Consider the following 15,264-nt stretch of genomic DNA (forward strand, 5'->3'; position numbering starts at 1 on the left):
TGCGGCACTCCCTCGGCACTGACCCGCCGACAGTGCGGCACTCCCTCGGCACTGACCCGCCGACAGTGCGGCACTCCCTCGGCACTGACCCGCCGACAGTGCGGCACTCCCTCGGCACTGACCCGCCGACAGTGCGGCACTCCCTCGGCACTGACCCGCCGACAGTGCGGCACTCCCTCGGCACTGACCCGCCGACAGTGCGGCACTCCCTCGGTGTTGCAGTGATAGTGTCAGTCAGCACTATTCTCTCACATTTCTGGAGAGGTTGTGAACACGTGAGGTCGAGAGGAGAGTGCATTTCCTGGCCTCCATCACCGTCAAGCAGCCGCAGTGGGTTTACGGAAGTGGCTTTGATAACAGAAGGATGTCCCAGGAGACAGAGCAAGGAAGGACGCTCTATCATTAAAGGCGGAAACTGAAAATATTTGAGGGAAGGAGGCATGGAGGACGTGAGATGACGACAGCTGCTATCCCAACCAAGATTGACTGGGTAACCCAACTGGAAACATCAGCAACACTGGGCTACTGAGGCCTCAAGTGAACCTACATTTTGGGGCACAGTCACCAATCCACAACCATCTCACGGGACTGAATGATATCTTTGTGACAAAAGTCAAAAGTGTTGTTGGTCTTGTCTCCACGGTTTCGGAGGGAGATTATGGATCAACAATCACATCACCTATGAGTCACAGCTGAACCATAGAACGTTTAGGAGGAGAGGTCAAACAGGAAACACACAAACAGCCCTGCAAATCTCCTTTCCCATTCAACAAATGATGCCTGATTTGATATTGGCACATTCCCACCATCCCGATAACCTTTCACCCTCACAAACCAAAACAGAAATTGCCACAAAAGCTCAGCAGGTCTGGCAGCATCTATGGAGAGAAATCAGACATAATGTTTCAATTCTAGTGACCCCCCGACTCCCGCACACCCAGTTCTGAGGAAGGGTCACTCAGCCTGAAACATTAACTCTGCTTTCTCTCTGCAGATGCTGCCAGACCTGCTGAGCTTTCACAGCAATTTCTGTTTTCCCTTTCTGATTTACAGCATCCCCAGTTCTTTCAGATTTTAATTTTTCACCCTCCTGGTTAATCAGGAACCTAACCAATCTTGGTCTTCAAAATATTCAAAGACTCTGCTTCAAGCATCACTGCAGGAGCAGGATTCCTAGACTCCTGACCCTCAGTGAAAAAATACTTCTCCTCATCTCTGTCTGAAATGGGCAAACCCTTATTTTTAAACCGTGATCTTTGTTCTAGACTGCCCCAAGCACAGAAACAGCCATTCCAGAATAACTTGTCAAGATGATCCATGTTTCAATTGTGCCTGTTCCGAATCCTCAATAGCCCCTTCACTCAGTTCCCTCTCAAATATTTCAAAGGCACCTTGCAAAATCCAAAATGGATTTGACATCCTGGACTATCTCCAGTGGGAATCTCTCTCTCTGGGCGGTTCATGGCCTTATCCTCATTCTCGCCAAAGGAGTCAGACCGGTGCTGGACTCAAAACCTTCAGGAAGGTGCACTGGCTCTGAATAAAGTAGCAGTGCCTATTCCTCAGGATCAGGACAGGACTGAGGGTTAAATTACAAAGACACGTTGCATCAACTTGACTCTCATTCCCTTGAGTTTAGGAGATTTATACACTTAATGGTAAGGTCCTAGGGAATGTTGCTGAACAAAGAGACCTTGGAGTGCAGGTTCATAGCTCCTTGAAAGTGGAGTCGCAGGTAGATAGGATAGTGAAGAAGGTGTTTGGCATGCTTTCACTTATTGGTCAGAGTATTGAGTACAGGAGTTGGGAGGTCATTTTGCGGTTGTACAGACATTGGTTAGGCCACTGTTGGAATATTGCGTGCAATTCTGGTCTCCTTCCAGTGGAAAGATGTGAAACTTGAAAGGGTTCAGAAAAGATTGACAAGGATGTTGCCAGGGTTGGAGGATTTGAGGTATAGGGTGAGGCTGAACAGGCTGGGGCTGTTTTCCCTGGAGCGTCGGAGGCTGAGGGGTGACCTCATAGAGGTTTACAAAATTATGAGGGGTATGGATAGGGTAAATAGGCAAAGTCTTTTCCCTGGGGTCGGGGAGTCCAGAACTAAAGGGAAAAGATATAAAAGAGACCTAAGGGGCAACTTTTTCACACAGAGAGTGGTACAGGTATGGAATGAGCTGCCAGAGGATGTGGTGGAGGCTGGTACAATTATAACATTTAAGAGGCATTTGGATGGGTATATGAATAGGAATGGTTTGGAGGGATTTGGGCCGGGTGCTGGCAGGTGGGACTAGATTGGGTTGGGATATCTGGTCGGCATGGATGGGTTGGACCGAAGGGTCTGTCTCCATGCTGCATATCTCTATGACTCTATGACTATTTTAGGGCGTGGACTGAAATGTTTAAATGTTAGAAGGGAGCAGACCATGGTGGAAGTTTCTTCAGAGTGGGAGAGGTTAGCCACTGGGGAGGTCAGAGTTAAAGGTAGGGCCAGTTTGATCACCGATGAAATCGAGAGTTTTTCATTCACACAGTGGATAACTGTCATGGTCTTCGGAAAAGTCAGCATTTGTACATCAAACACATGGCAAAACTCACAGGATGTCTCAGGTAAATACATAACTTACATGTACAAAAACTAAAGTAATACAATAGATAAAATTAATATTTTAAAGACCCATGTAATTCACTAACGTCCTTTAGGGAAGGAAATCTGCCATCCTTACCTGATCTGGCCTCCATGTGACTTCAGACCCACAGTAATGTGAGTGATTCTGAACTCCCCACTGAAACAGCAGAGCGAGCCACACTCCACAGGCTATACTCACATCCCAAGAATAAAGTGACAGAAACAAAACTTTCCTCAGCATCAGGCCCTGTTGTGACTCAAATCACAGCTGAGGCAGGTCACAACCAAATAAGTCAATGTCAATCATCCAAGACAAAAGCAACTCATTTGATCAGTAGGGGACACACAGCACAGAAACAGGCCCTTCGGCCCAACTAATCCATGCCAACCAGATTTCCTAAAGTGAACTAGTCCCATTTGCATGCATTTGTTCTTGCACCTGTCCAAATGCCTTTTAAATGTTAACTGTACCAACCTCTACCACTTCCTCTGGCAGCTCATTCCATACACACCACCCTCCGTGTGAACAAGTTGCCCAAGTCACACTTTTGAATCTTTCCCTTCTCACCTTAAAAGTACCCCATACACCATCTTCAACATCTGCTCACTCCCCCTCCGACACTCAGTAGCACCAGTATGTACCATTTACATGACACACTACAGAAAATGGCCAAATGATCCGCAGACAGCACCTTCCAAACCCATGCCCAATTCCACATGGAAGGACCAGGGCAGCAGATACATGGGATTATCATCCCCCTGTAAATTCCACTCCGAGCTGCTCACCACCCTGAACTGGAGATAGATCACCGTTCCTCCAGTGTCACTGGGTTAAAGTCCTGGAATTCAGTCACTAAGGGCACTATGGGTCAACGTCAACCCCATGGACTGCAGCAATTCAAAGAGTCAATTTCTCCAGGGAAATGGGAATAAATGGTAGCCAGCCAGACACATGCAGATCCTGTGAATAAATAACTGTATTTATTTAGACATCTCCCTACGTGATCACGTGTGAAACACTCTGACCCTACAACATACCTCTCAGGCAGGTGGCTACTTCCAGTCCCAGTTAAAGGCTTATCACTCACTGTTAGCCCAGCATTAGTGTCTGTAAGGAATCAGGAGATGGCATTGTAAAAAAAGTTGCTTTTCCTCATTGCGACAACACCAAGCCTGTGGTAGAACCCTGCTCTTTAAAGTCCAAAATTATTGGATCCGTTGTTAATTTTGAGTCTGAGACAGATAAATTTTTGTCAAGCGAAGTTATTACAACTTATGGGCCAAAGTTAGACTGCAGATCAGCCACTGAATGGTGGTGTAGGCTCGAGGGGCTGAATGGCCTCCCCGGTCCTTTGTAACTCGGTGACTTTATCATCAAAACCATTGCACAATAGTCTGCTGTCCTAATGGTTCCCCCAGGAGAAGGCATGATCCTACAGGGTTCCACCACAGTCACGGGCCCCATCCCACGCCCACACGAATTATCCAACAGCACGTAATATAGATAGTCAAACATCCCAGGTCCAACGGTTGCCTAGCAACATCACCAACCCCCCACCCCCCCCCCCCCCCCCTCCAACCCCTCCATCCCCAGACAGCAATCAGATTCAGTTGCCTTCAGCCAATGTCCGAGCACCTCCTACCAGGCTCTGGTTCTTCACTGCAGGTGTCCACGTTGATCTCCTCAGATCCATGAGTGCTCCCACCTGCCCTGTCGCCACTCGCCTCGGGATCACTCCCTTGGCTCTCTGATAATTCGAGCAATCCCAGACCAGCCTGGGACAAACCTGGGGGAAAAAAAAATAAAAGCAAAACACGTCCGCAAGGTCTTCATGGATGAGGGAGGCCATTCACAACAGTCTTGCCTACCTCATCGAAAAAAGGAACTAAACTTCCCCTGTAGGGTTTCATTTTAATCACTGACTTTGGAATGTGGCTGGGCCAGGATTTCATGCCCATCTCTAGTCCCCATGATCTGCTCCTGCTGGCTATCTTGTGTACTGACACCCACACAGTGTGGGGGGGGCGGAGGGCGTTGCTTGGATTCTGACCCGGGTACACTGAAGGAACGGCGATCGATTCCCAAGTCAGGATGAAGGGAACTCGCAGGAGGTGATGCTGCCCTTGCCCTTCTCAAATAAAGTACTTCCCAAACATCGTGACCCACCCCCATGTAGGTGGGACCCCAGGCCGGTGAGATCAGGTGGGGTCAGAGGAGGAAGGTTTAAAAACGACATGAGGGACAATTCTTTTTTTTTAATTACACAGACAGTGGCTCGTGTTGAATGAACTTCCACAGAAAGTGGTGGATGCAGGTACAGTTACAACGTTTAAGAGACATTTGGATAAGTACACAGATGGGAAAGGTTTGGAGGGACATGAGCCAGGAGCGGGCAGGTGGGACTGGATTAGTTTGGGGTTATGGTCGGCACGGACTAGTTGGGCCGAAGGGTGCGTTTCTGTGCTGTCTGACCCTATGAGGCCTGGAGGATCAGCTGTGGGGGACTCTGTTTAACCCTCTGACTTCTTTAATCAAAGGCACCTGGCTCTGGAGTCAGGATATGTGGTTGGCCAGTTAGGCTCCGCATAGGAAAGAAACTATAAGATTGATCAGCTTTTCACACCACAGTCCGAGCTTCACAGCAATCCCTGCTGGGGGGGGGATCCTGACAATCTCTTGGGTTTGCCTGGGGGTCACGACCCAAGAGGAAACCCATGTTCGAGGGGTTGACGATCCCACGTTTGGAAGCTGCTGTTGAAAAATCCTTGGTGAGTTGCTGCAGTGTAGTTTGAAGATGGTACACACTGTTACCGCCACCAAAAGGGTTTTGGGCTCCTCTGTTTTAAATGTCCTAACTTCTTTCAATTTAACACAAAGGAATCTTCTACAGGAAACAAAGTTTTGTTTTCCTCCCAGTTATCACGGTAAACGAGTCCACTGAGTGTGGCAACTCTTTAACCCTATCTATACCCCGCTCTGATTTGACAGGTTTATGAACTCATGAGGGGTATAGATAGGGTTAATGGCAGGTGGCTTTTCCCTTAGGTGAGAGATTTCAAGACTAGGGGACATTTTATCTTAAGGTGAGAGGACAGAGATGAGGGGCAACTCCTTTTTTTAAAAACACAGAGAGAGGTTCATGTGTGGAATGAACTTTGAGCAGAAGTGGTGCTTGCAGGTACAGTTATAACATTAAACGACACTTAAATAAGCGCAGGGATAGCAACGGTTCGGAGGGATATGGGCCAAGCACAAGCAGGTGGTACTAGTTCAGTTTGGGATGATGGCCAGCATGGACTGGTTGGACCAAAGGGTCTGTTTCTGTGCTGTCTGATTGTATGTGAAATGCTGACACTTCACCCCAATGGTCCTTCCTCACATGCCAGTCTGGTCAACAACCCTTTGCACTTTCAGGAGAAAGGTCAGGCCCCAGTACTCTGTAGCCAAGACGCACAGCAGCTGATGTAAACGATGCCTGATCCTCCACTGGGTGAAAACTGCAGACAGAAAGCATTCCCCTCTTGTGCGGCACAAGATTCACACACAGAGCCCCGAGACCATCGAGGACTCCCCCACCCCGCCCCACAAAACACACAATCGGGAAACAGCAGCTTTGGCCAACAACAGGCCGCAGGACTGGACCGGCTCCCTCACGAACAGGCCGAAGCCTACCTTCAGCAGTGACGGAGTTGGTTGTGGAATCTGCAAATTCGGCACCTTCAGCGTCCACCTCCTGCGAGCTTGGCTGGACACTGACAGGACTGCTGGGAGAATGGGAAATAAATCCATCACATCATCGCTTCCATTCCGGGCTCTCCAAGCACTCTTCCTGGGGTGGTGGGGGGGGGGGGGGGGGGGGGGGGGGGTGTGGAGGGGGACAGGGACAAGGGGAAGGCGATGGTAGAGGGGGAGATGTAGAGGATACAGCCCCCACTTTGTCAGATGGTCCTGCATTGCCTCTGACAAAACCAAGCCCCTCAGCCATCTCCCAGCTCCACCGACTGCTCGGGACCACCCATGTTCTTTCATGGGATACAGGTGTCACTGGCGGGGCCACCATTTGTTGCTTGTCCCTAACTGCCCCTGTAGGTGGTGAGCTGCCTCCTCAGTCCGCTGCTGTCCTTGGGGAGTAGGCAGCAGTGGAATAACGAGGGAGGGAATTCCGGGATTTTGACCCAGCAACACCAAAAGAGCGACAATAGATTTCCAAGTCAGGAGGGTGATTGGCTTGGAGGGGAACATGCAGAGGGGGTGATGTCCCCGTGGACAAAAGAAAAGTGCAAGTCTGAGCCACCAGGAGGCGGTAGTGGTTGGTGAGGAGGGTGGGAGACAGGGCTGGGTGAGCAGGAAATCACACTATCTCAGTAACATGACAGTTACTGGGTGATCAGAGCTTGGCCAGTTTTCGTTGATGGACAAACTATTTATACCATTTACATAGCGCCTTTCACAACCTCAGAATGTACCAAATCAAAACCAAAACTGTTGGAGAAACTCAGCAGATCTGACAGCGATTGTGGGGGGTGGGGGAAGAGACACAGAGTGGGGAAGAAAGGGGGTGCTGAGAGTGGGGGAGAGGGGAAGGGAGGGGAGAAGAGAGAAAGAGAGGGGGGTGGGGGGAGAGTGAGGGGGGCGTGCGCGCGCACGTACACACACACACACACACACTCACCGGCTTTGCACCTTTGGCTCTGACAGACCCTCCATCGAAGGAATGGATGGTTCACCCGACTTCTGACACGCCGTTGTTTCCATGGTGCCCAGAACTGAGAGAAAACAACAAACACAAAAGTAGTGAAGGGGTGGGGGGGGGGGGGGGGGTGGTGGTGGGGGTATGTGGCAGGTGAAAGGCTCATCAATGGCGATGAGGGCTCCACCGTAACAGTTCACCTCTGGAGAGTGGAACAATGTCATCGAGTCACACAGTGTGGAAACAGACCCTTCAGACCAACCAGTCCATTCCAACTGAACTAGTCCAACCTGCCTGCTCCCGGCACGTATCCCTCCAAACCTCCCCTATCCATGGACTTATCCAAATGTCTCTTAAACGTTGTAACTGTGCCCTCATCCACCACTTCCTCAGGAAGTTCATTTCACACACAAATCACCCTCTGTGTAAAATCTTTGCCCCTTCTGTTTTTTTAAAATCGTTCACCTCTCACCTTAGAGAAAACATGCCCCCTAGCTCCCCACCCCTGGCAAACAGATGGTTGCCATTCACCCTATCCATGCCCCTCCCGTTTATATAAACCTCTATATGGTCACCCCCTCAGCCTCCGATGCTCCTTTGAAGCTCCCCATACTGTCCCCAACCCTCAGGAAGGCAGCTTCACCTCCACCTTAGCAGTTGCCAGAGTGATTGTGGTTATTGGATGCACGGATGTAGTTTTCATCCTTAGCAACTGGAACTGGATTTGACTGGTCAACACAGCTAACATGCCCTTCCACCATTTGCATCAAATGGTGATTCACCGTCATACGACAGAACTAGAGCCATAGAGCTGTACAGTTGTACCCCTCAGTCCAACATTAATCTAGTCCCATTTGCCAACATTTGGCCCATATCCCTCTAAACCCTTCCTATTCATATACCCATCCAGATGCCTTTTAAATGCTGTATTTGTACCAGCCTCCACCACGTCCTCTGGCAGCTCATTCTATACACGCACTGCCCTCTGTGCGAAAAGGTAAATCTTTCCCTTCTCACCTTAAACCTGTACCCTCTAGTTTCAGGCTCCCTTACCCTGGGAAAAGAGCTTCACTATTCACCCAATCCATGATTTTATAAAACTTCTATAAAACCAAGGATAGGGTCAGTAGGCAAGGAATTGCCTGATTAAAAAGCATTCAGAAGAGAGTAGGCACAGCCCACACAACAGGCCTGGTATCACCATCAGCCCCTATACACTGCAACCTATCATTACTTTCCCTTTATTCATTCAGGGATGTAGGTGTCGCTGGTGCTGTTGCCCATTGCTAGTTGCCCGGCTCACTGGGACACTCAAGAAGACAGTTAAATGTCACCCACATCGCTGTGGGACTGGAGTCAGATACTGGCCAGACCACGTAAGGATGGCCGATTTCCCTCCCTAAAGAGCATGTGTGAACCCAATGGGTTTTTACAACAACCCACGATACTCTCACAGTCACCAACCCCGAAGCTAGTCTTCAATTCCACTGTATTTTCTAATCAACCCGTTGGGAGTTGTTATTAAAGACCTCTGGAGCAAGCGGGACTTGGACCCAAGCCTCCTGGATCAGAGGAAGGGACGCTACCACAGTGCCACAAGAGGCCTCAGTCCAATTGAGCATTAAATTCCACCAGCCTCTGCAGCAGGATTTGAACACATGCCCCAGACCATTAGCCCTCGATGGTTAGGAGAAAGTGAGGTCTGCAGAAGCTGGAGAGCAGAGTCAAGAGTGTGGTGCTGGAAAAGCACAGCCTGACAAAAGACTTTTGCCCGGAACGTAGATTCTCCTGATCCTCGGATGCTGCCTGACCTGCTGTGCTTTTCCAGCAACACACCACACTCTTGGCCCTGGATAGTTAGCCCGGTGGGGGAACCAGGTACTGACTTGGAAAAGCTGACATTATACCCATGGGGTGGCCATTCAGCCCCTCCAGCCCATTCTTCGCCGACCTCTGTCCTAACTGGCCAGCTTGCTTCTGTAACCCCTAACTCAAATTTGACATTTTTAATTGAACACCCCCCACCCCCCCCCCCCCCCCCCCGGGTCTCAGTAGCCCTTTGGGGTAGGGTGGGTGGGCCTTGGTGTTACAGGTTTCACTGCATCATCCCCTTCCTGCTGTCACTGCTGGAGGGCCTCGCCAGTGGGTCACCAATCTGACCCCACCTCCCCCTCCTCACACAAGAAATATCCCCTCTGCGTCTCACTGAACCCTTCACTGATCCTAAAAAGTCTGGTTTGATCATCTCTGTAACCTCCGCTGTTTCAAGGGTAACAAACCCCCACAATCTGTCCTAATTATTTAACCCCATAAGGTCCAGTTTGAAGCCAATTCAAGGTGAGAACTCTACATCCAAGTGCAGAGCCCTCAAATTAAAGGCTAATGTTCCAATCAACTTTCTACATTACTTGCGCACTTCCCCAATTTTTTAGCAGTTTTTCCCCCTCTCCCACTTCCCCAACCAATAAACATAGCCTCCAGATTGCTGGCCCTTCACACCTCCTGGTACATCACCATGAACAGAACACTTTGATCCATTGTGCTTCAGTCCAGGCTGCCTGCTCCCTCAATCAATCATGCCCCTTGCCACCAACCCCCAAGGCAAATCATAGACTACACTGCCTCACTTGTACCATGGGAATGCTGGGTATTCCTTTCTCCAGACCTGCATTTATATTGTGCCTTTCCAAGCTCAGGAAGTTCCAAAATGCTGTACGAACAGTGGGGCGGCACGGTGGCTCAGTGATTAGCACTGCTGTCTCACAGCACCAGGAACCCAGGTTCAATTCCAGTCTCGGGTGACGGTCTGTGTGGAATTTGCACATTCTCCCCGTGTCTGTGTGAGTTTCCTCCAGGTGCTCCGGTTTCCTCCCACAGTCCAAAGATGTGCAGGTCAGGTGAATTGGCCATGCTAAATTGCCCGTAGTGTTAGGTGCATTAGTCAGAGGGAAATGGTTCTGGGTGGGTTACTCTTCAGAGGGTCGGTGTTGACTTGTTGGGCCAAAGGGCCTGTTTCCACACTGTAAGGGAATCTAAAAAATCCTTTCTGAAGTGCAGCCATAATTGTCGAGAGCAGCCAGTTCCCACAAACAGTAACGTGACAATGACTAGGTAGTCTGTGTGATCAATGTTCATCGAACGATGAATATTGACTAATGAGAAAACCCTTGTTCTTCATCAGAATAGTGGGGCTGTAGGTTCTTTCACATCTACCTTTCAGAGCACCAGTGGCTTCATTTCAACATCTCATCCAAAAGAGATCACCCCCACCCACCAAAGCTGCACTCCATCGTTACTGCTTTGTCTCAGCTTTGCTTATAGTGGTCAATTGGGACTTGAACTTCCTGAGAGGGGGCTACTTGTTCAGCAATCTGATAAATGCACGCTCACAGATCTGTCCCCCGAGCGAGGCTGCTGGAGGCAATGGGATTTCGGTTCCACTGTCACTCACCTTTGTGGTGCATCTCCTTCCAGCCAGAGATCTCTTTGTCGCCTCCTGCCGAAGTCTTGGCTGCCTGTGGGCCAGCAATCAGCTCCTGCAACATCCAACACACGGGGATACCTCAGAGTCTCAGCAGTCATACAAACCACACCACATCTAATAGAGTCACAGGCACAGTCATAAAGCACAGAAAGTGCATGCTGACTATAATCCCAAACTAAACTAGTCCCATCTGTTTGCATTTTGCCCATACCCCTCCAAACATTTCTTGTTCGTGTATTTGGGACAGCACGGTGGTTTAGTGGTTAGCACTGCCGCCTCACAGTGCCAGGGACCTGTTTTCGATTCCAGCCTCAGGCGACTATCCATGTGGAGTTTGCACATTCTCCCCGTGTCTGTGTGGGTTTCCTCCGGGTGCTCCAGTTTCCTCCCACAGTCCAAAGATGTGCAGGTCAGGTGAACTGGCCATGCTAAATTGCCCATAGTGTTAGACGCAATAGTCAGGGGTAAATACATGGTAGGGGGAATGGGGCTGGGTTGGTTACTCTTTGGATGGTAAGTGTGGACTTAGTGGGCTGAAGGGCCTGTTTCCATACTGTAGGTATTCTAATCTTATCCAAATGCTTTTTAAATGTCGCAACTGAACGGACATCCACCACGTCTACCAAGTTCATTCCAAACACAAACCACTTTCTGCGTAAAAAAGTTGCCCCTTATGTCCTTTTTTAATCTCTCTCCTCTCACCTTAAATATATGCCCCCTAGTCTTGAAATCTCTAGTTTGAAGAGTTAGGGAGATTTCTAGATGTTTTCTCTTTCCAAAATAAAAAACAATGATTAATGAAAAGACATCAGAACTTCTATTTAAAACGAGGCTCCTTGGAAATTGTGTGACTTGTTATAATTGCTGTTCTTGGTTGCCTGGACGATACTTGGCTGTTTCACTTCATTGGTTTACGGCGGGTCCATTGACACAGTGTTTGCAGAGTTTCTGTTCTGGAGTTAGCTGGGGGAAAGCCTGCTAAGAACAAGCTGCCCAGCTCACTTCTCCTGTTTTTGAAGCATGTGTGTGGTGAGTTCAGATTGAAACTGGAGTGTTGTCCTGGAAGAATGACAGAGAAAACTTCTCACGCTTGTACTTCCTGAGCAAGCTGTGTCTGCCAAGACACCAGACCACCATGTATGATTAGTGACTCGACACATTTGTAGGACAGCAAGATTGACAGACTTGAGAACATTTTACTCTTTTAAACCAGAAGTAAAGCTCCCCATAAACTGTCCCCATCAGACACTCCCAGGACAGCGACAGCACAGAGTTAGCTTAAGGGTAAAGCTCTTTCTACATCATCCATGTCAAAGACTCCCAGACTGAGACAGCACAGGTTAGATATAGGGTGAAGCTCCCTCTACTTTATATTGACTTTTATTCTGAAAGAGTAAAGCTCTCTTGACACTACTCCCATCAACCACTTCCAGGACAGGGACAGCAAGCGTCAGGTACAGAGTAAAGCTCCCTCTACATGTCCCTCATGCCCAAGACAGGGACAGCACAGGGTTAGATACAGAAAAAAGCCATCTTTACGCTGTCCCCCATAAAATACTCCCAGGACAGGGACAGCACAGGGTTAGAAATGGACTAAAGTTACCTCCACACTTCCCGGACAATGGAAAGCACAGGGTCAGATACAGGAGTAAAGCTTCTTCTACACTGTCCCCCATCAAACACTCACAGCACAGGGTTAGATACAGAGTAAAGCTCCCTCAACACTATCCCTATGAAACGCTGCCAGGACAGGGACAGCACGGGGTTAGATACAGAGTAAAGCTCTCTCTACACTGTCCGCCATCAAACACTCCCAGGACAGGGACACACTGGGGTTAGATACAGACTAAAGCCTCCTAAGCACATTCAATGCTTTACCATTTTGCCATTGAGAATACACAGTCTTGGTTAGAAACTGTTTCTCGCCGATCCTGCAACCTTGTTGAATGGTCGGGGAGTACTCACCAACACTGGGCTGTGTGCGCGGGGCTGCAGGTTCGACAGACACCGGGCTTGGAGATTCCGGTAGCTCTGCTCAGGGTCATCCTCCGACAGCACACTCTCAGCCTGGGAGTCCTCTACAATCAGGCACGGGGTGTCTTGCTGCGAGAGCTCAGGTTCCAGCTGGGTGCCGTTCGGGTCCATGTGATGAACTAGATTGAATCATAGGTAGAATTAGACAAGAAATAGGAGCCCATTCGGCCCATTGTACATGCTCTACCATTCAATACAATCACAGCTGGTCTTGGGCTTCAACTCCACTATTCTGCCCAATCCCCATTTCGCTCGATTCGGAAAGACCCAGGCATGTCTACTACAGCGCTGAGTATATTCTAACAATAGGCAGGAGGCATTCAGATCATCGACTCTGCTCCATCATTCAATCCAATCATAGTCCTCAACTCCACTTCCCAGCCTCTTCCCCATAACCTTCGATTCCCTTCCTGATTAAATGCGTGTCTCTCTCTCTATCTGCGGGTGCAGAGGAGGTTCACGAGACTGATTCCGGAGTTCAGGGGATTGGCTTATGAGGAGAGACTCAGTAGACTGGGACAACAGCCATTGGAATTTGGAAGAACGGGGTGGGCTCTTATAGTGACAGGTGAAATTACGAAGGGAATCAATACGATGGAAACTGGGAGGTTGTTTTCACTGGAGGGTCAAACTAGAGCTAGGGGGCGTAACCTCAAAATAAGGGGGGGGGGGGGACAGATTTAGGACTGAGTTGAGGAGGAACTTCTTCACCCAAAAGATTGGGAATCTGTGGAATTCCCTGCCCAGCGAAGCAGTTGAGGCTACCATATTGAATGTTTTTAAGGGAAGGATAGATAGGCGTTTGAACATTGAAGGAATTAAGGGTTACGGTGAGTGGGCGGGTAGGTGGAGCTGAGGCCATGAAAAGATCAGCCATGATCTTACTGAATGGCAGAGCAGGCTGGAAGGGTCAGACGGTCAACTCCTGCTCCTGGTTTCTGATGGTCTTGTCTCGGCTATTACTGTTTAGGTGGGCAGTTACAATGGAAGATGCAGACCAAGGAATTTATACACAAGAAAAGGAGACACACCTGTGGGGGAAAAAAAAAAGTCAACAGGAATCAGACTTTTACAAGCAGGGAGCAGAAATTGCTTACCACACAGTCCCCATCATGTAACACAGACCGTGAATCACTTAGTACCTCAGAAAGCCAAGGAGAGAGACACATGCACAGATTTATTGAAATGTAGCTCTCAACAACCATCCAATTACATTTAACCATAATGTGAATCCAACAGCATTGCCCTATTATTAATGACTGACAATTGTATAGCACCTTTCACAACTCGAGGATATCTTTTGTATCTCAAAGAGTTACTTCTGAAATGCAGCAGCCAATTTGTACACAGCATGCTCCTCCATAAACAATGCCCAAGAACCACCTGGACGAATAAATGAATGAGAAGGGATACGGGTCCTGTCAGTGGACACTGGGCAAAATGTGTCAGCACAGGTTTGGAGGGCCGAAGGGCCTGTTCCTGTTCTTTGTACAATGGGATAACGACCAGGTGATTTTTATTTGGGAGGTGTTGTTTGTTGGAGAGACAAATATTGGGCAGGACACTGAGGATAACACCCAACCTTTCAGTGGCCACAGATCTTTCATCCAAAAGAGGAGAGAGTCAGCACCTTCAACAGTGCAGCACTGCCTCAGCACTGTCATGGGAGTAGTAACCTGTATTTTTTTCTGTGATTTTAATATTTCCAAGCAGGGAAAACAGAATTTCAATGCAACATCTCACCTGCAGGTTTGAGTTGAAAACTATTTGATTCCTACAATAAACAGGTTGTGGTTTGTCCTTTATCCACAGCTATTGGATAGTCTGATTAAATGTCAGTAAAGACAAAGTGCCTGCCCTCACTCAAATTCGGAATAACTGAAAGCAGGAGCAGACATATGTCATTCAGACATCGAAGTCTGCTCCACTATTTAACAGGATATTACAGCTGATCACAAGGTGTCATTCCTGACCGGGAATTGAACTTGGGCTGCACTGGTGACAGAGCCACATCTGAGCCACCACACGACCAGGGAGAGCAATGTGCAGCAAATGCATGCAATTAATTTGAGATTTTCAAACACCCATCAATTCTTAATCACCCACAGTTAATGAGGTGTAAGAAGTCCCTGAGCCGGTTGGAAGAGGGAATTGCAACACCAGTGAGGAACCGGCAGGATTAACCACATTGCAAATGAACCTTTTGACTGTCAAGGGGATCAAGGGTTATGGGGAGAAAGTGGGAGAATGGGGTTGAAAAATTTATCAGCCATGATTGAATGGCAGAGCAAACTCGATGGGTTGAACGGCCTAATTCTGTTCCTACGCCTTATGGTCTTAACTGTGTTTGCAAGGACTGTGACTAAATTTATCACTACAGGTGGGTAGGCTGTGTGGAATTTGCACATTCTCCCTGCATGGCTTTCCTC

General features: G+C 48.7%; 1 protein-coding gene across 1 annotated transcript in view; it reads right to left on the bottom strand.

Annotated features, from left to right (window-relative positions):
• LOC140458324 (TP53-binding protein 1-like) overlaps nucleotides 1–15,264 on the bottom strand; it is a 50,114-nt gene that overhangs the window by 17,415 nt on the left and 17,435 nt on the right. The window contains exons 2-7 of the mRNA XM_072552712.1: nucleotides 12,767–12,954; nucleotides 10,769–10,853; nucleotides 7,300–7,393; nucleotides 6,300–6,391; nucleotides 4,270–4,413; nucleotides 3,665–3,734 (exon numbers count right to left, since the gene is read on the bottom strand). Of these exons, the coding sequence (XP_072408813.1) occupies nucleotides 3,665–3,734; nucleotides 4,270–4,413; nucleotides 6,300–6,391; nucleotides 7,300–7,393; nucleotides 10,769–10,853; nucleotides 12,767–12,946 (665 nt within the window). The 5' untranslated portion in view covers nucleotides 12,947–12,954. The remainder of the gene's footprint in view (nucleotides 1–3,664; nucleotides 3,735–4,269; nucleotides 4,414–6,299; nucleotides 6,392–7,299; nucleotides 7,394–10,768; nucleotides 10,854–12,766; nucleotides 12,955–15,264) is intronic.

Source organism: Chiloscyllium punctatum, chromosome 33, assembly GCF_047496795.1.
Source record: "Chiloscyllium punctatum isolate Juve2018m chromosome 33, sChiPun1.3, whole genome shotgun sequence".
NCBI classification, from domain to species: Eukaryota; Metazoa; Chordata; class Chondrichthyes; order Orectolobiformes; family Hemiscylliidae; genus Chiloscyllium; species Chiloscyllium punctatum.